At 37.3% G+C, this 24,704-nt stretch overlaps 2 protein-coding genes and 1 long non-coding RNA gene across 3 annotated transcripts; 1 reads left to right on the top strand and 2 right to left on the bottom strand.

Annotated features, from left to right (window-relative positions):
* Positions 1-326: 326 nt before the first annotated feature.
* Positions 327-3,661, bottom strand: LOC136239623 (uncharacterized). Its single transcript, XM_066030389.1, has 7 exons — positions 3,481-3,661; positions 3,288-3,389; positions 919-1,071; positions 790-864; positions 684-739; positions 590-630; positions 327-529 (listed from the first exon to the last, which is right to left on the bottom strand). The coding sequence occupies exons 1-7, from the start codon at positions 3,619-3,621 to the stop codon at positions 429-431; spliced, it is 669 nt and encodes a 222-aa protein (XP_065886461.1). The 5' UTR covers positions 3,622-3,661; the 3' UTR covers positions 327-428.
* Positions 3,662-13,629: 9,968 nt separating this feature from the next.
* On the top strand, positions 13,630-15,592 carry LOC136238514 (uncharacterized). Its single transcript, XM_066029051.1, has 3 exons — positions 13,630-13,670; positions 13,802-15,340; positions 15,386-15,592. Exon 2 carries the CDS (start codon positions 13,941-13,943, stop codon positions 15,054-15,056), a length of 1,116 nt encoding a protein of 371 aa, XP_065885123.1. The 5' UTR covers positions 13,630-13,670; positions 13,802-13,940; the 3' UTR covers positions 15,057-15,340; positions 15,386-15,592.
* Positions 15,593-18,261: 2,669 nt separating this feature from the next.
* Positions 18,262-21,152, bottom strand: LOC136238446 (uncharacterized). Its single transcript, XR_010692988.1, has 3 exons — positions 20,431-21,152; positions 19,080-19,151; positions 18,262-18,565 (listed from the first exon to the last, which is right to left on the bottom strand). It is a non-coding gene; the product is annotated as an uncharacterized lncRNA (long non-coding RNA).
* Between the last annotated feature and the right edge of the window lie 3,552 nt (positions 21,153-24,704).

Here is a 24,704-nt window from a genome sequence, read left to right as displayed (position 1 = left end):
TAACTGTTTCACAAAGGGACATACCTATATATAGGTTGCTTCAATATCATACCCGCTAGCAAAATTTATTCATGTGGACAAAGACTGGAACCATAAGTTGTTAATGATTAAATGATACTAGATAACCTGAACATTTTCCTTGATTTACTGCACTGGCTCATGTGACTGTGTGTATGTATATAAGATACACAGACTGAGCTTTTTTGATAGCAAGAAACATGATCCACTAAGGTACACAAATAACATTAAATTGTACAGAATTTCTTTCATTTGTGACAACACATTATCTGTCTGAAACAAAGCACTTTAGTCTTGTATTGGTACAAACTTAAGGTGAGTTAAACATCCACTAAATGTAGCAAATGATTTGTAGATAACAGCATTACAGGATCATGTATAGAGTTCAGTCAATTATTTTGCAAACTTCTTTAGTGGCTATACAGATCACCAGAGCAGTAAAGTTGGCTGGAACATTTGATGAATATGCCCATTTCATAAACAGCTCTCGCAAGCTTGTCTCCAATTTCAGCTAAACCACAACAAGCACTTAAGTAAACCAACTTGTTTCACTATAATATGTATCCCTTACTTGCACTTCCCTGCATAGTACAATTTGGATTCTGCTCAGCTCTGTATGTACAAACAGAATATGTTATTAACGATAACATAGGCAAAGTATTAACCTGTGAGATGCATAAAGTTTGTCAACTTTTTGCATCATTATGTCAGTGTCAAAAACCTGCAGGAAAAACATAGCTAATAGGACAGATTATTCAACATGCTACATACTTTCAAAATGACATCATTGACTGGGCCACTGCCTTCTTTGTAAAACAGCTGACAACATCGGGCGGCCTCTCTTCTCTACAACAGCAATGCTTAAGGTGAGTTGTATAAATATCTGCACTTTTCACTTACCATTCTATCTAATGATAATAATAGCTTATCAACAAACACTTCATCTTTGTTATAATAACATCTGTGATTCCTGTAAATATGATTTCTGCTTCTCTTGACATCCAATATCAGTACTTGATAGTTGACACATTTCATTGCGTAAGTGTCAGCAAACTAAAGTGAACAAAGAGAAGATAATGAACTTATGACACTAAGTGAGAGCATTATAAGCGTTGATGCATGAATTGTATATATAAATCCAAGGAAGAATTAGTTTGATTAGAGATCATGGAAAAGGTAGTGAACCAAGAGAGGTCACCTACACCTGAAGATACTGAAGATATATACCAGTGGTGACCTCCCTTATTTCATTACGTACTTTATTTCAATGATCCCTAATCAAATTTAGAATTCCTACTTTTCCTTGCAAAGAATGGCACCGGACTTTAAGGTTTTTGTCTAAACACACAACCCCAATGACTACGTGCTAAAAAGTTCCAAGTAAGGCATTCCAAGTGGTCATTATGCTTCTTGTTCAGCCCATTACACAGTGAAGAACAGTACGAGAAGTACTTTTGCAATCAATCCAATCACTACGGAAAGTACAGACAATTCCTGTTACAAATATAGGGAAGTCATCAAGTGATACTGGCTGCAAACTGACACCTTGAACTGTCAGCAAAGAGAAATGGAACACAATGGGGACAAAGGTAAACCCATGATGTGTGTATTGTATGTGCTACAGCAGAGTATGGCAGACACATTTTAAGCACTACATTAATTATTGCTTTAATTGCATAGTTCATGTGAACCAATACAAATGTGCAGTGGCAGATCTAGATGGGTTTCTGGGGTTTCGACAGAAACCCCTTTTTAAATTTAGCTTAGTGGCATTCTCAATGCATAAACATTGTTGTATTGACAATTTGTCATAGCAAACAACTATATACCACTGTATTTCAGTAGCATGCATGCAGTTGCACTTAACTAACACCATTTATAGCTATTAAACCCTCAGCAACACTTCACTTTTCATCTCCCACTACATTAAAAGCGAACAAGATACTCTAATAGAGCAGTCCAGCTTGTAGTCACCATATTTGCCCTATAGTTAGCTATAGTATTTAGTAACTATTTACAGTTTAAAGCATTGAATTTATTGTAATTGTTAACTACAAATAGCCTAAAATCCGATCTCAGAGCTTCTAATTTCTGGAGAATTGTCATCAGATTCCTTATTTAACTATACTAATTTTCAGAAACCCCCTTTTAAAAATCCTAGATCCGCCACTGATGTGGCAAAAATTACAGTGGGGTTGAATGAGGTTTACTGGATAATTGAATCAAGTTTAGTATAAGTTTTAAAATGCTATGCTTGGTTTTTAAAAAATCCTTTAGTTTAAGGCAATATCAACATTGTAAACTATATTGTGTGCAATCACCTCAGCCATATGTAGCAGCAATAAACATTGTTTGATAACTCCTGTCGTAAGCTTATTGTTCTTCGACATGTTAAAAACGATCTATTTATATAACATATTTTAGCAGCGCCTATATCATGTCTGCACTCCTCTAGTGCTACAGTATACCAAAAGTACCTGCGACATCAAACAGTAAAAAAATCAAGTCCAAAGCTGTACTGCTGTAGCCATTATGTTATGCTTGTCTGAAGACATTAGTAAGTGAGTGAGTGAGTGAGTGAATGAGTGAGTGTGTAAGTGAGTAAAAAAGTGAGTCCCTAATATACAGGTACTACTAGCTATCTTACTGTTAGGAATATGTCCTCAGAAAATTTAAGCTATGAGATTGAATACTAGCCTACTTTTAGTTTACAAACCAAATTCTTTGAACTGTGACTAACCATATAGTTGCTAGCTAGACTGCTGGGCTAAATTTAAAAGGGAAATTTGACCAAAACCTCACTAGTTCCTCGACTGAAATAGCTGTAAACAGTCATGTAAAACAAGAGTACATAGGGAGAGTGCCCTACACTGGAATAAACTCCCCAAGTGAGGATGCAACAAGTTGTATTTGCCCAACATGCTAAATTCTTTGACCTGCAACATGAAAGCCACAACACAAGAGGCATGGTATATTGTGTCTTATCATCATAAGCCACTGATGTGCAGCCCCATTGACACCTATCAACAGGCCTTTTACTTGATTGCAAAGTGTTGATATTAACAAGAATAACCTAAAGTTTACTTGACTTGTGGGGCCTGTACCTAAAGTGGACACTCTCTCTCTCTCTATTATGCACTCTTAAAATTTGCTTTTTAAAAATTTAGTTTCACTGTCTCATATATGTATGCATATAAGAAGCTATAAAACAGTTGCTAGCTAAAATTTTGTTATATGGTCAAAAAAGAAAGAAAACATATTCAACTTACAAGGGCTTTAAAATATTTGTCACAGTACTGTCCACCCTCATCAATAGCACTGTTCTCCCAGGGGAAATCACGGCAGCATAAACTCCAATGGTTGTCACAGCACTACATGAATTATAACATAAAAATTCAAAGGTTTAGGTCCAGCTACCTGATACAATGTAAATCATTAAAAAAATAATTAATTGATATTTACCTTTTGCTGAACTCCTCTAGGCTGTAGCACTATGACATGATTTGTTGATGGTGCTTGTGTATTCCTTTCCACTTCTTCATCACAGCTTGAAATTCTTCCACCAGCTACAACAAGCAATATCAAAAGTATATAATCCATCATCAGTCACAACAAAAATAGCACAGAGAGAGAGAGAGCTTTAAACCACTTTAAGCTGTGATACTGACTAGTTATCCTATCTGTTCTTTTTTATATGATTCACTGCATGTATTTGTATGTATTCAGTTTATGTGTGTATTTGTTCCAGTACTGGTTAGCAGTTCTCTAGTGTTACAAAGCCTATCCAATTGACATGAGGTAAAACATATTATGAGAGTGGGTGTGTGTTGATCTACACCAAATATGAGTCAAAACATGTAAATAGCCATATAGCTGACTTAAAAGACTCATTGCCTCTTTTTGTGAGCAAAGCAAAAAATGGTGATAATAGCTGAGACTGCAACTTCAGAGATGAACAAGTCATGTGCCTTTATATGTACTAGGTACATGCTAGTCTAGCAGCAATTCTGCTAGAACCATAATTGCATATAGTGAACTGCAGTGTTAACTATTTAAGAATTATGTGCAGAGTATATAACTATAATCATTCCTCTGGCCACTGTCTAGCACTTTGCTTGTAATATCACTGTTCTTTCTCAGACCTCCAGCTATATGATCAGTTTATCATATCCAGTACAACTCATCAACTGGTTTGTGGAGACAAACAACAAATATTCCAGCAACAAGGAGTTTGCTATCAGTAGTGGGTGTGGTTGATAATAAAATAATTGTACTGGGTGGTACTACTCAACCAGGAGAATAATGTATGGATCTGCTACATATTGTAGAGCAGGACTAGTAACCCACAGGAGGCTAGGCTGTACCATGCATGTCTCACAGGTGAAGGTGTGGGCATCTGAAATCCCACCTGGACTTTCACCCACTATAAGGACAGTTGGCATTTGCTTTCCCAGGTACCCATTAATGTTTCAACTGGTGGGCTGCTTCCCCAGTTGACACCAGGTCACCAGCTCTCTATTTTACATCTGGGTAGACGGTAGCAATGTGAGTCAAGCTTGCTCAAGTAAACAACAAAATCACCACTTCAGCATAACCTGGCATCAAACCTTTGTGGACACACACACACACACACACACACACACACACACACACACACACACACACACACACACACACACACACACACACACACATGCACAATTTGTGAACTCGAAACTTAACAGTTTTATACTATCTATAATTTTGCATGAGTGAAGCCACAGTAGCTGTATCGCTACATTTTGATTTAAAAGAATTAGAGAAACCTAGCTAATCCTACATGCACTTTGTTTGCTGGTATGTAAAATATGTTAAAAGGTACCTTTTCGTAAATATGATTCAGTCACAAATTTATCAAAATATTTAATCAGTGCACAGTTGACTGCTCCATTTGATCTTCAAAATTGCATCAGGCTATGTAAGCTAAACCACCTGTAAATGAAAGGACTGCACGCTAACTTGTAGCATCCCTTCTTCAAAGTGTTAAACTGTTTGTAGTATAAAGTTTATCACAATATACAAATATTATAGGAATCATTAACGTTAAGAAGAGGGTAATTGTGTGGACTGAGGAGCTTGATTGAATATAGAATTTCTGAGCTGGTAGGCTAAGCAAGAGGCCTAGGATTGCAGTTCCCAGTTATTGCATGTGACCCTACTAACACTTAAATATTGATGTTTTACTACCAAAACAAACTTTTGAACCCAAGCATCATGTTTGTGAAAATACCCACTTATTAGTCAAAAGTTATTTAGGGAATGGTCTTTCAAAAGCTATAGCTATAATACAATTGACCCCTTCATGGTTCAGTGCATAAAAAGCACAACATAACACTGTACAGGTCAATAGATGAGGTAAAATTTCAACTCGCACAGCGATCTTGTTTCTATATCATAGTTAAGAGTACTTGAATGTAACTCCTTTTGATTTGTAGACCTAGCATTGTCTTAAATTTGCAGACAGTCACAAAATGGTTAAGGAACTGTTAAAAAGGTACCTTCGGTATTTACATGAAGCGTATACATATGTACAACAACTAACAACAAAGCATATATACAGCAAAGGGTTACAAGTGATTATTACACTAGTCCATACACAAGTGTATAGCAGCAGAAAAACCTAAAAGCGGAATATATCCCTTGAATATGATCTCCACTAGGAAGTGAGAGAAGTGTTATGTTCTAGCAACAGGATTTCTAGGTTCTCCGTATTCCTTGTGAAATTTCCTTGTCCCACTTGCAAACTATAACTTCCACAACAATACAGCTTTCTGTCAGAATACTTTCTTTTTAATGTGGTATTAAATAGCTCTAAACTAAACGTAGTGCCTACAAAAGGGAGATAATCTGTGTATGAACATGATAAAGTGTCAACTTTGGAGAATTTGCTATCAGTGTAGCAACACATTCACCAGTCACCGACTTCACACACAAAACAACATGTACTAGTCCACCGTGGGCTGATACTGAATGCATGAATGTGTCAGTAATTTCAGTTCTGTAGGATATATAATTCCTCCAAAAAATAGCATTTGAATGCAACAGAACAACGTAGAATGTTATGGTTTGTGTACTTAAAACACTTCAGACTCTTACACTTTGAGATTATATCCAACAAAACAACAGCGGCATCCTGAGAACTCTCCACTATGCAATGAACAAGCGATGGCAAATATGGTAGCAATAGTTCTTCACTAAAAATGTTCCTACATTCACTACAACAGCTCGTATCACACAACTCTAATGCTCTCAACCACAAACATTTCTTATAAAGAGCTATTGATCTTGGAATATTGAAAATGTCTTCTTTGTGTGGTATTATGACACACAATTCAATGGCTAGATAAGCTAGACGCAGACTTGTCAATATTTCCCATAACTGCACACGACTCTCCACCGCTATCACTGATACACCCAACACCACATCAATTAGTACAACTACTAGCTAATGCATATAACCCTTGTAAACATCTCAAGCAATTGGCATTACCTTCCAACTTTAGTTCTTCTAGGTTTGGACATACCAGGGCTAGTTGATCTAGATGACCACAATGAACTGATTGCAATGGCAAGCATCAAAATGAGCAACAAAGTTAAGACTTGTAACATCACTGTTTACTTGATTCCCTATACCAAATCTACTGAATGGAACCAGAGTTGCTTTGTGTACTGCTTTTCCAACAAAATTACGACTTGTCAGTAATAAAAGATCGTCTTCTAATCCCAACAAACCATAACTGCTGGCTTTTACAATTGGTAGGGAACTTGACTGACCAAATTCCAACTGAAACATCGGCAGTGCAGGAAAAAGATCCATAGGAAGTTTGTAATGAGTATAGAACCTGAAACAACTGGTGAATTCATCTGGTGAATTAGAATTTAAATCCAACCACCTAGTTATGCAGCTACTTGCATGCATTCCTTCACTTGAAACAACATTTAACACACATGGCAGAAATCCTAGCATTGTCCACTTTTCTAACCAGTTTGTTGTATATAAAAACCAGGAAAGTATATCAACTACAAGTGAACCTCTTTTTCCTTTTGAAGGAATTCTGATGGTCAGCTCCTGTAAGTTTGCACTAATCAAAAGTAGCTTTGGGATCTCATCATGAGATGTAAACAGAACGTCCAAGCATTGCAATTTCTTCAAGGATTGTATAACCATTCCTAATTGTTCTGGTGGCAGTTTAGTACTTACTGACAAACTTAGCCATACAACATGTTTACAATGGTGAAGTATTATCCCTAACTCAAAAGGCTAGATGTGATCCATTATCCACAGTTGCTTAATGGAGTCTCCATGGTACTCCAACATGTTCTTCACAGCAGGCTTCTGTCTACTATCAAGATGAGGCCAGATAAGCTCCCTCCACAGTGACGGTGTTTGGCTAATATTGCGAACCAATCGTGAAACACTGCTTAAACTCAGCCTGTCACGTGCATTAGTCAAAAGAAGATATATAAACCAGTAGTTCAACAGGAAGAGTCAACAAGGTGTACAGAGGTCGCTTACTATCCACGTATCGATCCATGACTCGATCCATGACTCGATCCATGTCCACTTCGGAAATCGCATCCCCGGCATGAACTTTCAAGCCTAGTGTACTGACCACGTGTTTCAACTATAGCATGGCGGCGCCCGCCACTTCGCATTGCACGTGTGTTTGAATGAGGTTTGCAGGCTACTACAGGGGCGGAGAAATGGGGGTGGGGAAGGGGGCAACCCCCCTCCCCCCCCCCCCCCCCCCCCCAACTTTCAACAGTGGAGGGACAGTGCCCCCTCACTTTTTCCAATGCCCAGTTGCCAAAGTAAAGCAACCACTGTAGTCATTAGCCAACTTACTTTACCTTGACTTACTGGGATTTGTACTAGCTAATGAATGGAATACTGCATGAATCAGTGCTGGGAATGCAGAAGATCGATATACTTTAATAGAGCAGTCACCTAACTACTCTAATAGAACATTCAGCGGAATCATATGAGTTGATCCTGCTACACAATTAATTCAATATGTCTTCATTAACACATATATCTATACGTAATCAAGAGCATGAGTCTATCTGAAATGCCTTCAATAATTGTACAGTATCTAATGATAGTCATTGCCATATTCAAGTACACATGTACCACTGAAAATGCTGAAGATCGCTATGGTTCATTACTGACTGACCTTCAACAGGCTGGATTTTCAGTTAATCTTGTGACAATTGAGGTTGGCTGTTTGGGCCATTTCATGCCACAGACTGTCTCTAAACTAAGCGATGTATGCCATCTACCGAAGAATACTATTCGTTGTATTCTTCAGCAAGCAGCTCGTGTTGCAATCTCCTGTTCATACAGGATCTTTAACTCCCGTGCTTCCACTACTTGGGATGTAGTTGATCTGTTTACCTGTTGAGAAGCCATATATAATTGTTTAGTTTTGTATGTAGTTTTTTTTTTTTTTTTTTTTGGTCTTGCCAGGGCTCCATACTTTTTAGTAATAACTTGGTAACCCTGAGACTGGACTCCTGACCCCTTGTAATTATTTGTTCATGTAATTATCAATTATTATGATGTTTATCTCTCTCAGATTCGCTCTCAGATTCAATCTCAAAGCATTCAAATTTCAAAATTTTCCTGTGGGGGCATGCCCCAGATCCCCTAGTATTGACATGCTTTGCATGCTATTGTGCTTTGCACAGTAAGGTACAGTTAATGATTTTAAAACACTTTGTAACTTCCACATGACTTCCCCCCCCCCCCCCCCCCCCCCCCCACACACACACTTTTGAGTACTGTTCTCCGCCCCTGGGCTACTAGTGTGCACAATATCTTCAAACTCTGACAGGAAGCCGTATTTTTTCCAGGGATTATTTACCAGCACCCCTTGCCACCACCCCTAGTACTAAGATGTTAAAAGTGCTGGTTATAATCAATGAGCTGGAGCCACCAGACCCCCAGACCGTACGCTTTACGTTATGAATGCTCTATTAGAGTAGTTTTGACTGTACAGTTAATATCATACATAACACTGAAGGAAATGCATAACACTGAAGGAAATGCATAGCATTGAAGGAAATGCATAGCATTGAAGGGGCAAGCATCAACTAATCTTATTACTTATTTGTTTGAAAAGATAGTGACTTATTCATACATTTCTCAACATTAATTGGAGTGACATATACAAGTTTGTAGTGAAACAGAATAGAAGTGATATATATATCAGCACTTGTGCTGTAAAGCCTTAATATAAAAATAATAATAAAGTAATACAGTAGGTATTAAAAAGTGCCCAGTTACAGACAATAGATTCTGAGCATATTAAATTTATATCAACACACAGGAGCATGACATACAAATAACTACTGTATAAATGTTACATGCCAGTCAGTATCAAGGTTGACAGGCATGTTTGTTTACATGGTTTGTATGGTTATCACTTAGATGGATAAATGGTGGTGATGCATCAAAGCCAATTAACTGTTGTGCTTAGGTGGGTTATTGGTTGTAATGTTTGGTATACATGTTGATAGCCTTTATCCCTTATAAGGAAATAAAGGTACAGTACATGAATCCATCACAGCTATCCTCATAATTATGGTGGGGCTCACTAAGGCTTACCTACCGTATAGAGGGAAACTTTGGAAAACTTTGGCGAATTTGGCGGGGGAAAACTTTGGCGAATTTGGCGATTCGCTACAAATTCACCAAAGTTTAACCCGCCAATTGCTCATAGCACCTGAGATTAGCATCTTTATAGCTATGGATTGAGCTTGAATTCGCCAAAGTTTATTTCGCCAAATGCGATTTAGCTTGCTATTCGCCACAAGTTTACCCCCACCAAAGTTTCCCTCTATACGGTATATAAAGTCATGCAGGAAGTGGGACAATCATGGGCATGAAAAGAGGAGTAGATACAGGGTGGTCAGGGAGGAGTGAGAACTGGTAGCCACTGGAGGCACAGTTTGATGATTGAATAAAACCCATGCACTATTTGACTGCTGTATTAGAATTCATCTGACTGCTCTATTAGAGTATCTGAATCTTTAAAAGGTTTTCAATTCCCCACTTCTAAGAAATCAATGTAAGTTTCCTATTACACTTTAGCTATACTGCCCTGCCTTCTCCCCATTTAGCAACTGAGATAGTCTGCTGTTCCTGCTCCAAACCCACAAGTTAAAATTTTAGAGGGGGTTTCCAGAATCCCAGGAAATCCCCCTAAATACATGTCTGGTAATACACTACATATATGTGACCAGATCTGTGAAAAGGGATCTTATAGCATTTCCAAATTTCCAAGGTTGATGAGTCATAACTCATCATACGTTTAACTCATTCTCTTAAAATTACATCCAGGAATAGTGCTATGTTAGGAGTGTGAGGTAACCAAATTGCAGGCTGGTACCATACACACATGTCAAATTATGGATTGCCAAGTACATGGAATTGGAAAGGCTATAAGACCCCTTTTTTTACAGATCCGATAACATATTATATTGGTGTCAGTCTGGCAACATTCAAAGTTCCCTGATGAGGTGATTGAATTCTGACTGCATTTCTGATATTCTTTTCCCCCTAGTTTACCACCTCTTGCAGACTCCAGATGCTGAACTGGGTCCAAGGGGCAAGTTTCAACATGGCCACTAAGTTAACGTTGCTGCAGTTGTTGTAAGTTGCTGCTAAAGATATAGCTACATAGATGATCATAGTGTAACAAGTAAAGATAGGGGAATTGTTGCCTGAGGAGAGTTACTTACCTGCAATCCAGGAAAGTCAACATGCAATGATATCACACATGATTCTATGAAAAACTTCAGTTTATATAGCTACATGTACAGTTCTGTGTGTAGCAAAGCAATGCAAGACCTAACTTAATGTGTTGATATGTAAAATGACTCAGCAAAAAAGGTTCACAAAACAGCTAGGACATGCTGTCACCCAGAACATGTGGGATGAGTGTTGACATATGAAGTGCACCTAAATGTGAACAAAACAATTTATATTCCAGGCCTCACAACAGTATTCTAATGCCAGACAGTGTTCCTATGTACTAGTGATTGTCATCTACCTACACGTTGTGCATATTTTATTTTGATTTAACAGATTTAACAGATTAAATCATGTATTTTGTGATGCACATAATTTCCATTGTCTTTATAAAGTTTGACTCAGAAAATTAGGATAAAACATGCTGAACAGCTAGCCAACCAAGACAACCACCAAACTGAAATGTAATTGTCGCAGGAAGTCTAATCTTGATGATTTTCTCAAGAAATTTTCCACTAGACTATTAAAGTGTGCGATATAAGTGTTCATAAACTACTGTAAGTAGCAAAATGTTTATGAGCCAACTGTACCAATCTACCATTAATAGCATAAGAGAATTAAGGACAAAAGGGGAATTACTTCACTTTGAAGAGTGAAGGGGTATATAGTGCCCCCTCACTTCTAACAATGCCCACAAGTAATCAGAGCATGTCTTATTAGCAAGTAGGATTGGTTTTGCACTAAATGTAAGGTAGTTAGGAGAACAGCGAACATTGCATGAATCAGTATTGGAAGTGCACGAGAGCAGTCACCCAACTACTCTAACAAGTTTTCTGCTATGCAATCCATCCAATCTGTCTCCATTGACAGATGGCTATCTATACACAATCAAGAGTATGAGTCTATTTGAAATGCTGGGAATCAGATGTATTCATTTGTGCAGCATCTTAAGGCCAGGAAAAGTCAATTCATTACATGTTCTCATCACTACCTGCATGGTATTTCACTATTCACATGTGATTTCTTGAATTGTTTTTGTATACATGTAACAAAAGGGCCTAGGTAGGCAGGCCACAGCCCCATTTGAATTTTACTAGAGCCGTGATTTAAATCTAAAGTATGGATATGGTTTATTAGAGTAGTCTTACCTATACTCTATTAATAGTCAGGTACTAAGAATGCATCCTAGAGTTGTACTGTATGCAGTATGCATAATAGGGACCCGCCGATTATGCTCATAATTTTACCTATTATGCTATGCTGCACTGCTCAAAAATTTACCTATTATGCTTAAATATATGCTCAATACTTACCCATTATGCTCAAATTATGCCCAATTATTTATGCTTCAGTTCCCATGCTCTAGTAATAATTTCCAATTTATGGATAAATAATAAGTGGCTGAAGCACAAACTTACTTGTCAAGATGCATATCACAGAAAAGATCGATATACTCTAATAGAACAGTCAGTTATATGATTGTTCTATTAGAGTTACTGACTGTTCTATTAGAGTATATCGATCTTTTTGTGATAGCTATTTTGATAAGCAAGAACTCATACTATTACATAAATATTCTACCTATTATGCTAGCATTATGCTCAATGCTTTCAGACACCTATTATGCTCATAATTATGCCAGCATAATCGGCGGGTCCCTAATGCATAAACAAATATAGCCTTTCTAAGATGATTAGTAACTTCACAGAGTGTGGATTCATCAAAGATGAGACTCATTCCAAAGGAATTTCTCTCTGCAGCACTGAGGCTGAAAAGCAGTCAAGAGCTGTCATTACTCTTGTACCACAGTTACCAGTATACCGGTAACATGTAGCTAGCTATACCATTTGGCAACATGTAGCTAGCTATACCATTTTTAGGAATATTGGTTGTACTGGCTGCAGCTAAATGTCTAAGCAATGTAGACACAGTAAATTTCTTTAAGGGAATTTCGTATATCTTCATAGTGAAATACCGGTATGACTACCCACCCACATGCTTTTTCGAACATCCTCTTACAGTAAACTGTGGCTCTGTTTTGTGTGTCCAAATGATAGTTATTGCTATACTGAAATGTATTATTCCAGTACACATGTACCTCTGTAAATGCTCTCAAATTCAATCTCAAAGCATTGAAATTTCCTGTGGGGTCATGAGGTTGTATGCAGACTGTACAGTTAAATAATTTTTAAGTATACTTCCCATATCAAATGACTTCTTATACTGAGTAAGTTTCTTTTTTATATCAAGATGTAGCTAACTTTATTCAATGGAAATTTTGCACACTTAAAAGCAATGATGTAAAAGTTATGAAGCTTCAAAGTTCTAAATTGGTCAAATTAAGTGTTGTGTGAAAAAGGTACACTTTTGCAAATCTGATTACACATACGTAGGTACATAGCACAATCAATTCTATTCATTAACTCCTTCCATGATTTATTCATTGAGCGTCACCATATACAGTAGTTAGGTAATCACATTCCTATGTGAATCAGAATAAGCACATTCAGTGAATTACGGTGAATTTCTATTTCAGTGAATTTCTATTTCACTGTAGCTAAGCCATGCAATGTTAGACCAGAACCACAAACTTATATATGAAGAAATATAAATGTGCATTACTCTATGGCATCTATGTATGCTCTTGTATGAGTTCTCCAAACAGAAGTCTATAGTTGCAAGACCTTGAATCCAAATATAGCTATGTATATACGTATGACTATAATGCCATACATGTATATACACGTATATATATATGTAGTCATGTATATATATGTAGTCATGGTGCATTGTTTTTATATAGTATAGTTCTAGTGAGTTTTGTAAGTTACATCTATGTGGTTAAAGTTGTTTGGATTTGGTTAGTAAAATGGTCAACATTTACATGTATTTTACAGCAATGTGCCTTACATATTGCTGTCTGGTTATACTGTACTACTACTATTTCCATATGATGTCTAATGGTGATAATACTACTATGGTAAAGTACAGGAGCACACTGGAATTACAGGCAGTCATCACCAATGTAAGTGACATTTCTAACCCAACAGTACACTCCACAGGATTTGTGTTAGCTGCAGACTACTACCAGCAACAAATTGGGGCAGCAATCAATTTGTTCAATTTTCAAATGTGGGCAACATCTCTTGGGGCAAAGGTGGTAGAGCCATTTGTTGCTAGATCAAAATATATGATGCCTTCTGACCTATCACAGTTTTCTGTAAATACTACTCTAAGATTTAGAGATTATTTTGACATACACTACTGGAATAATTGTTCAGTAAGTAATGGAGTAAATCCATTAGCATCATGGGAAGAATTCACTGCTGCTGTGACTAAACAGTTAATTATTGTCATTATCGTTGTTCTCAAGAGTACTAGCCGTATTATGTGGGAAAATGATCAGGTCAAAGAGGACTCATACTGTAATCAACAGCTGCTTCGTTTTCATGACTTGTACTACTATAAAAACAAAGAAATTCTTCACACTAAAGTAGTCAGAAGAGTTTGCTTCACTTTTGGAAAGGACCATAATAGTGCTGTGACAATGAAGGAGTTCAATCAGCACATATATGGGGAACTTAAGCCACATCAAGTGACAGTATGGTTTGCTTGCTGGACAGGAATCACTAAAGGGAGAATGAACATTGCTGATTCACAATATCAGCTGTCCTACTTGCCATACTCAATGGTTAGAGCAAGTGATAGAGTCAAGTATGACAGCAAGAAATATATCTCTCAATATCTCGGCCCCAAATACACTGCCATTAGCATTAGAACGGTGAAGGCATGGATGATGGCTAGCAAGAAGCATGACATAGAGTATGTGAGAAACCATTTGGTACACTGTATAAAAGAATTAGGAATCACCCTGAGTAAAGTACAGTCTTCCATGCATACAAGTGGTATGCCATTTTTGGCCATAGACTTGGGTAGATATGGGGATTCTTCTGCAGAAAAATTTATAAACAAGGATACAATGAAATATTTGCTGCAAGATGTTATTGCTACCATCTATGACAATACTACAACTGTTGAAGAATGGGAGGATACATTCTTAAGAACCACTGGAGGCCAAAAAGACAAGGGGTACATTGCAGCAGTGCAGGCGGCCATAGTGGAAGCAGCAGATTGTGTTATTATGTTCGGAGGGTACTCAAGATTTCAATATAACATTGTAACTAACTATTATCATAGGACACAGAGAAACTTTTGTTTATACAAAGTATGTTATGATGAACCATAAAAGATATGTACTTCAATTAAACCATGTCGGTATTCTTATTAAACTATGTTACCTGATTCCTTTCTTCCTGCTTGAATCAATGCTTAGGCTGCCTCATCAAATTGTAATCATTATCACTATATTCAGAGACTAATAAATGGCAGAGTTTTTAATGTGGATGTGCAAGCTGTACTTATAAAAGCTAATTTGGGATGAAATAACCCACCTATAACATGGCTCAGTACAATCCTATAAACATAAACCAAAATGATAGCTCCACTAATATGCATTACCAAGGAAGCAAGGTTAGTGGTTTACATAATTATACATTTGTAATGTTCTTATTTTAGTACAACCTTAACTCCTGAGGTTACACAACAATATCAACGTACAAATCTCATTATGATTTTCACATATTATACATAGACTAAAACAGGTAGTGGAAATGTGTGAGTGAAATACTATACTGTATGATGGCATGTAAAATCCAATCCTGCATGCCAAGATAGAGTCTGTAAAGCCTGAAGTGAAATACTTTCTTTATTTGCAAACAGTTTACATGGGTATAAGCATGCTGTTCACAAATGCTTATACACAGACAATCATATACCAGTAAGCAATTTTAGGAACATGGCTGTGCTGGCCTTGAGCTGTACTCTATTTGGCAACTGTCGGATCTACTGTACGTACTTCTTAAAAATTTAACTCTTCAATGGAAAGATAGTACTGTAGTGAGATAATAAAGTCTTCAGTAGTTAGCAGAAGTCCTAATAGCTTTTGAAACTGGCTGGTTACTTAGCAGTGGATCAAGCATCCTTTCTGACCAGAATTTGAAAAGTTAACCACATTCAATAACTCAGAAAGTAACTTTTTTTATAAGTTAAGTACTATTCAGATAAAAGTCATTAATTATCACCATCGAATTACAACAAATTCTGTAAAGTATTTGAACATGCAGGATTTAGCTAACTGTAACATATGTACATTAAATTGTGAAATGCTCTAACTATTTTGTGTGTGTCATTATCTTTGATTTCCAAAATCCTGTCACAACTAAATACACAATTGAAAAAATTGCACCTATAATTCCATAGTTATCAAGTAATAAAGATGTGATATATGCATCATGTATAAATATAAATGAACTGTGACAACAGGAATATTATCATGGATCGTGTACGTGATTGTGACTATCATCACAATGCTTGTGTGAAGCCACTCTTCTAATTTATATGTTATTATCTTGATCACATTTAAGTACTAGCATTATTGATTCATATATGTGGCTCAGTGCTTTGTTCAGTATTTTACAAGATCAAAACAAATTGTAACCTGTTATGCAGACATTAGAAATCTTTTGTAGCTCAACTATCATGTCATGTCTGCTTTAATGTTTTGTGCAAAATAATACGTGTTCTAAGACAATGTAACCCATTAACTTATTTAATTTGATACACAAACAACCAATATAAGTGAACTACCAACAGAGGGATTACTTTTTTCCACACACTTGCCATCACTTGTAATGTAGTCTCTTTACAAGATCAAAGAAATTGAAGCACGAGCACGCATGTTCATCTTTACTACATTTGGCTACTGGCTCTACTAATAACATGTTACAGTAACTTTCCACATACAGCATGTAAATTATCTGCTAGCTGTTAGTGTGTATTCTCATTTCTATACTTAACGAATAAACATTGCTAAAGTCATTTGGACATGACGACGACTACTTGAAATTGCTTGTGGTAGCCCACAGTTCTCCCAACGACAGTCACCAGTGTGATCTGAAATTGCCCAGTGATAAGTGTCACAATTAGTACTGTAGTTGTATGGTGAGTATTTGTCAAACGTAATTCCATCCCATTTGTTGGGGGCTGGTTGAACACCATTATCTTGTTTACACTTGTCCACAATCTTCACAAAGTCTAGTAGTATAGCTCCACTCCAGTTATAATCAATGTTCCTATTAAATAATCCTTTATATGCGTACACTACAGTTCCCTTGTGATAAGCCACAATCATTTGTTCTGTAGCACTAAATCTTGCCTTATTTGGTATGTTACACCATCCAGACGCTCGTGTGGTACAAGGTCTATAGTGGTCACTGTAGAATTCCATATCATGTGTTACTGGAAGATTTTCCATATAAGAATGTTGCCACACTAATATCCATCCTCCACCATCCAACTCTCCTAAGTCACAATAAAGCTGTTGTAAAAATTACTGTTTGGCCATTTATTGCATCAAGACTCACGGTAGTGAGTCGCGCGGCCAGTAAAGCAGAAACGCGCGCCGCAGACAATAAATGACGCGACCACTACGTGAGGATTTTACAAGAACGAACGTTCTCAAATTTGGCCTTCCTGTAATCCACCCGTCACTTACGCTATCCCTCTGAAACTCTGGAGTTGAACTCATCGTGTCACTAGTAACTACCACACAAGCAGTGAAGCAAATCCATGCCGATTGTTTCGTGATCGAGATTGCCGACATGAAAGGGGACGTTTCATTTTTTTTTTTTTTTTTTTTTTATCGCATGCGGTTAGACGCAACCGCAGGTGTATGCCTTGCGTTCCTTTGTGCATTCCGAACATTGATCGCCCTGTTATCGCTTCAGTATTCACTCAATCACCTCAAGATTCACATCATCGATTTCACCATACATGATTACCCTACAGTCGTGATTTCAGCACCAAACGAAGTTTCAGTCGTCCTCAGTCGACCTAGAGGCCAAATACAAATCCCAGATTGTTGTTTTCCGCAATACTCGCTTGGCATGTAGGGCAATGTGTCTTTAAACTGTTCTGAAAGTTTCGTTCAGATTGAAACATTTGTTTTCGAGAATGGCTAGTTTGAAATTTGAATTTAGTCGCCCCCACGTCATTTGCTCTCTAAGAATTTTACTCGGAATTTAAAGAATGACGCAGAGCACAACTGCGGTCTCTGGGTATTGATGAACTGGCGCTCTATGTAGTTAATCAGTACATATAGCCACCAAGAAGTGTGCTGCCATAGATTATAGTCCATAGATATAGCTAATCTATGGTGCTGCATACCATCCTTCGTTTTGAAATTAGTCGCCCCCACATAATTTGTCCTCTAAGGGCGCGGCTTAAAGAATGACACAAGAGTACAACTGCGGTTACCAGTTGTTGACACAAGCTGTGAGTAATTAGCACATGTAGCTAGCTTAAAAGGAAGTGTGCAAAATCGCCTAATACAATTGTCACCATGCATTATTGCATTTTATAGCACCCCCACACAAAATTACACATGTAATTACAACATACAGAGGAGACACATGAATACCAAACACTTTTCACAACAATAATGTAAGAATTGTACAATAATGACTGTAATATAACTGCTATGCAAATGTTTTCCAGTGGCCCGCCATGGTAGCAAGTCTCACATGACGGCATGTATATTCATCCAAACACAATGGGAGTAACGAGTGAGTATGATGACAACAAGTTGGTATGACTCCATTTGTAGAATCCAGATGAGTGGGTGTGGCTCCAGTATGTCTAAACGGTTAACAAACATTCCTGTTATAAATACGTGCTAGAGTTGCAATATAATAGTATAGTATTTAAATGCAATAATACATAGTCTCCATTGCATCACTATCAAACGACACTAAGTGGAGGATATTGTTGCATCTCTAGTATGTACACTCTATCAGTACAACCTATCTTAATGGCCACTAGTATAGAAAGACAACCACTCTTGAAAAGCCAATTCCAATTGAGAATTTATACACTGTTACCTGCTGAATGAGTGAAGGTGGCAATAAACAAGTTCCACCGTAATTTATACACGTGATCTGATCCTGTATATTCTGTCAGTGGATGAGATCCACTTGGCCAGGACAAAATGTGACTCAAGTGCCCTGGATGATCCATACTCAACCAACTTATGACCCAGTGGCACAATGGAACTGACTATTTATAGAGAATACAATTACATTTATTTCTAAGATGTGTGGATGTGTGGACACATTACAACACATTACATGTACATACAAGACACGCTACGTACTGTTTTAGCATTTCAAGTCACCACATTATACACGTACCAGTCAACAATGCTTCATAGTGCCCATCAGTAAACCTGAAGAAAAGTTACGAAAAATAAAAATTCACATAAGTACAATGAAACCTCATTAATATGGCAGGCTGTGGGACCAAAAAATTTGGCCTGAATAACAAGGTGGCCTTATTAATGAGGTCATAAGTAATGCTTAGCTATATTTGGGACCTACTAGAGGTGGCCAATATAATGAGGTGGTCTTATTAAAGAGGTGGCCACTAAGTGAGGTTTCACTGTACATATAGTTCACAATATTGTGAACAATATTAATGGTTAACAATATACACTGAAACCTGCAGGTCACTTCTTGTGGAAGATTGCTCTCTACACAAAATGACACATTCAGAGATTGTATTTAGATGGATGATACAGTAACGCATTGTGACTTCAATACTCGTGATGTGTCACTGCTAGGCAGCAACCATATACACGGCACTGCCACATCGCACTTGCTCGCACACACAATTTTGCTAACGATTTTACAAATTGATAATTAAGGGGTGTGGCAACTAGCTGTTTCCCTTCTGTACAAGTGGCCACCAAGACAGGTCCACTGTGGATGAAAGCCAGGCATTAGATATTTGGTATTTCATGTGTTGAAGACATTCCAGGGCTTCTGGTAGTCTCAAATCTCACCACAGTTTAACTCAGGCAGTGTTGTGGTCACCACTAAACTACTGGAATGCTGTGTTATGTTCATCTTATGCTTGGCTACTATATTGTAGAACTGAAATGGATACTCTGAAAAATATATCCTATGGATAATGACTTCATCACTTTCTTCATCAGGAGCTTATAAGGACCAACAGTGAAACTTTTTACACTTGGGGCTGACAGTCAACTGCCTATGTCTGAAGCAGTGCTTTTGGTGCTCTAACAGATTGGCTGCCCCCTTGCTGCCAGCACTCACTGTCTCATACGCTGTCATACACTAAATCCATCTCTATAGCCAGTTAGAACAGCATGCTTCTTACCTTTTTTTAAGGCCGCATAATGCAGCCACCTCTTTAAAAGGCAAGGTTAGAAAATTTTGTCCCTACGGCCTGAATAATGACCAGTTTTCACTGTACTATTAGTGATTAGTGATCATGGGGGATTATTTATTATTAAGATACTAAGATATACAAACGCTACAACCTCTAAATATAGCAGTAAATTTTTTACCCTGGTCCAATGTCTCATAATAATCGTGACTTCGTGAGAGACTCTACTGTGACAAATACATGTTTATCATGATATGTGCTAATCGCCTTTTTACAATTAAGTTTTACAACACAAATACATGTATAGTTAAACTCACCAATTGCGACTAAATCCCTTCAACACGAAAAGACAAATAATGAGACAACCTTGGAGACAACAGCCACACAAGCCTATTCTGGTGCGTTTATTTAGTAGTAATATAAATTTTAAAGGCGTTTATTTACAACAGGACATAATTACGCGCCCCTCTATTGTCTCTGTACATACTTGCCTTTTCTCATTTCATTTCACAAGATCTCTTGGCAGGGGCGTAGCTTCTTCACTTGAATTAGTCAATGCTTGAAGTAGATCGAGATACTCTAATAAAACAGTCACATTTCTACAAGTGCCATATTTTTATATTGTAAAGTCTGTAAGTAGCTAGTAATTTAAACTATACAATCCGATGCTAAGCAGAAGTTGTAACTATGCTAAATATTGATTGCTGTGTTCAGCGGTGGAGCAAGTAGTTGATATGAGGGGGGCTGGGCTGACCCAGACTTATTTCTATAGTTTAGTAAGGTGAGACCAAAAAAAAAAAAAAAAAAAAAAAAAAAAAAAGGTCGCAACCAACTGACAAGAGCTTCCACCTCACCAGCTACCATTTCTAGCTGATAAACTACATAAAAATCCTTACATAGCTCGCTACACACTGAATACTTTATTAGAGTGACTGCTCTATTAGAGTATCTCGATCTTTATCACGGTTTTCAGCCCCACTCCAAGAAAGATAATTTCGGTGTGATATCATTCTGAGGGGGGGCTAAGCCCCCCCCCCCTTTCCGCCGCCTATGGCTGTGTTACAGCTGTTTTGTGACTGTTCTAATAGAGTATCTTGATCGTTTCAATGCAGTACAAGATGAAAGGCAAAGTGTTGTTAAGGGTTTACTAGTTAAAATGGGTGTTAGTTGACTGCAGTTGCATGCCACTAACAGGGCCGTCCAGAGAAATTAGAGGGCCCAGGGAAAAGAGTTAAAGAGGGGCCCAGGGGCAAGGAAGGGTCTAGATCCTGACTGCTCTATTAGAGTATATCGATCTTTCTTTAAACAGGTATTCAAGTGGCCCCTTTCAGGCTGTGGTAGGGGGAAAAATACCCCAGTTACCCCCAATGTGGGCGGCCCTGGCCACTAAAATTACAGTTATATTTTAATATTCTGTCACTGTAATCTGGGGTTTCTGTCAAAACCATGGAAACTACTGACTCACCTACTGTTATCAACAGTGCATTGCTTATTCTAACAAAAAGTATTGAAATCCCATCCAAAAACAGCTTATAGCTGTAAAAAAAGTGCGCGTCCAAGTAAAGCAGAGTTAACTGCGACAAAAAGTAATGATATCATAATGCGGCCATGTGCGAGGTGTGCAAGTTGTAATATTAGCTAATCAGATAATACAATGTTATTGTTAAAGTGTTAATGAGAACTATGTGATGCTGCTAGTTTTGAAGTGTGTGAGCATCTTCATAAATGCCACATAAATTTAATTCTCAATAAAGCAATGTGTATAGATTCTCTGATAGTAATAAATAGTTTGAGTTTGGCCGCCTTTCCTGTATACAGCAATGCTACGAACAAAGGAAAGGTGGCCAAACTCAAACTATTTATTACTATCAGAGAATCTATACACATTGCTTTATTGAGAATTAAATTTATGTGGCATTTATGAAGATGCTCACACACTTCAAAACTAGCAGCATCACATAGTTCTCATTAACACTTTAACAATAACATTGTATTATCTGATTAGCTAATATTACAACTTGCACACCTCGCACATGGCCGCATTATGATATCATTACTTTTTGTCGCAGTTAACTCTGCTTTACTTGGACGCGCACTTTTTTTACAGCTATAAGCTGTTTTTGGATGGGTAATAATTACATGATCATACCTGCATACCCTGTACCCAATAAACCCCACTTCTTGCACAGTCAATGGACATTGCAAGCCCGTCTCTAATGAGTTTGCAAGAACTAGTATGTAATATTTTTATTAATGGAATGTTTACACAATAACGTCTTACTGGTAAAGAGTCCATGTACTATTCTTACAGATCCATATCATGTTATTGTATGTTTCATCATGCACTGACACTGCTTCACTAGAGCTGTTACATGTTGTTTCAGGTGGAGATGCACTTTGCCTCTACAATGTATGCAAAATAAACATCACTTAGCCTGAGTATCAAATATATAAATTTAAATCACAGCCCTAAATGGTAAGCTACTTGCTATTTAGTGTTGCTCACTTTCAATATATTGTGACCTACAATTCCTAGTGTTGCAGATTTGCTGTAAAACATACTTGTTAAATATGCATCTGTGTAATACACGAAATATTACTAACCTTCTTTGTAATGCAAAGGCTGCAAAAATAACTAAAACAATAAACTGCATCTTAAACCTGCCACTTCTGGTCAGCAGGTACACGCAAACACTTAAAATTTGTACTACAACAAGTGATTTGGTCACACAAAGTAGCTGCTTTTATATCCACTGTAACTTAGATTACATCATAACTATCGCAGGATACAAGTGGTGTGATTAGTACTTTAGTGCAAACAGAAAAGGTCACAGATGGGATGACTATAACAATAGAATGAACCAAATAGGTCACAATGGCGGATCCAGGATGGGGCATTTGGGGCAAATGCCCCCCCCTTCAAGAAATTGTATACAAGATCGAGATACTCTAATAGAGCAGTCAATTACTCTAATAAAGCAGTCATAATGTTCATGAGGCATTGCAGTTTATTTATGAAGCTATAAACAAGGATTTTATTTTACATAACATACGTGATATAATATATTTGGTAAAGGATAACTAGCTATTATTGTTGTGACCTTTTTCTTTTTTTTTGCTCCAACTTTTTTTCAGCAAGGTGCCCCCCCTCTTTCCAGACTCTGGATCCGCCCCTGGGTCAGAGAGGGGTAACTATGTCATAAGGTGGCAATATATGTCTATATAACACAATGGTGTGAACTGGAAAGGTCGAAGATGAGGTAACTATAATGTCTGTAGAGTGAACCACATAGGTCACAGACAAGGTGACTATACAGGTGCTATGTCACTGGTTGGTTAATGCAGTGTGGGACTTGAATACTAGCCTGAAGAAAGAACTTTCCTTAGACACTGATGACTTAAGATGAATAAACTTGCATACATGTATACTTTACAACTTGCCAACTATGTGGTCAAGCACCACTTTGTGTTATGTAAGTACAGTAGACAAATTAATGGTATGTTGCCAACCAAATGAGTCACAGATGAGATTACTATGCATAACACAGCAATAGATCACAGATGGTGTAAGGAACGTAGTGCAAAATGGTGTGATTTACCTGATACCATTGTTATACAGCATGTTAAAACAAAGCTATGCATATATGCATTGTTAGTGTTGGGAACAAGCTATGTATGCACTGATATTATCCTTTAAGAGTCAAAGTTAATTGTGTACAAACACAGAGTTTTACTTTGGATATCCTAAACATGTTACACCAAGTAATGATATTGGGAGGGACCTGTGTTACATTATAGTCCTTCACTTACACATTTTCCATAATTTTTCAGTCTATGAGATATGTATGTAGCTAGATGCTTAATACTTATCAATGTTCATTACTTAGGAAATAACAGTGTGCTGCACAAGTAAGATACACCTCATGTAATGTATGGCTGTGTAACCTCTGATAATTATAAGCTGTGGAAAAATAATTATATTATCAAGAGTTAAATTTGGTACATTACATGGATATTGTTATTTGGTCACCTTTTTTACTTTATCAAGTGTTTACCACTGCCAATTGTGAAATTGTGAAATGTAGGAAGTTCAGGGGCATATTTACTGGTGTTTCCTGGGGTTCTAGAAACTCCCTTCAAAATTTGAACTTGTGGTCTTGCAGCAAATTAGAACACCAAAGTGAAACCATCATAGTTTGGCTGCACAAACATACAGAAAGATGAGAATAGAACAGAGCTATACAATACATGTAATTGAAAGCTTGCTAAAAAGGTTTTAGTGAGAACAATTAAGAGTATGAAATTAACTATACAAGGAAACGTGCTAATAAAGATCAACATACTCTAATAGAGCAGTCAGATGTATTGAAGATAGCAGTTTGTATTATCCATAGAACATGAACTGGTAAAATTTGAAGCATTTGATTTTCAAAATCTGTCAGTGGTTCCCCAAACTCCTCACTACTAATTCTGGAACCCAAGATCTTCGAAAGTTGGCAATGAGTCTGCTTGTTCAATGTCTGGCATTACCCTGCTGCATGCAGGCCATGCAGGGTTCACATTATCAACCCAACACTTCACTATAATTATC

This window comes from Dysidea avara, chromosome 11, assembly GCF_963678975.1.
Source record: "Dysidea avara chromosome 11, odDysAvar1.4, whole genome shotgun sequence".
Lineage (NCBI taxonomy): Eukaryota > Metazoa > Porifera > Demospongiae > Dictyoceratida > Dysideidae > Dysidea > Dysidea avara.
Note: the sequence above shows the minus strand (reverse complement) of the source record. Positions and strands in the feature narration are given on the sequence as shown.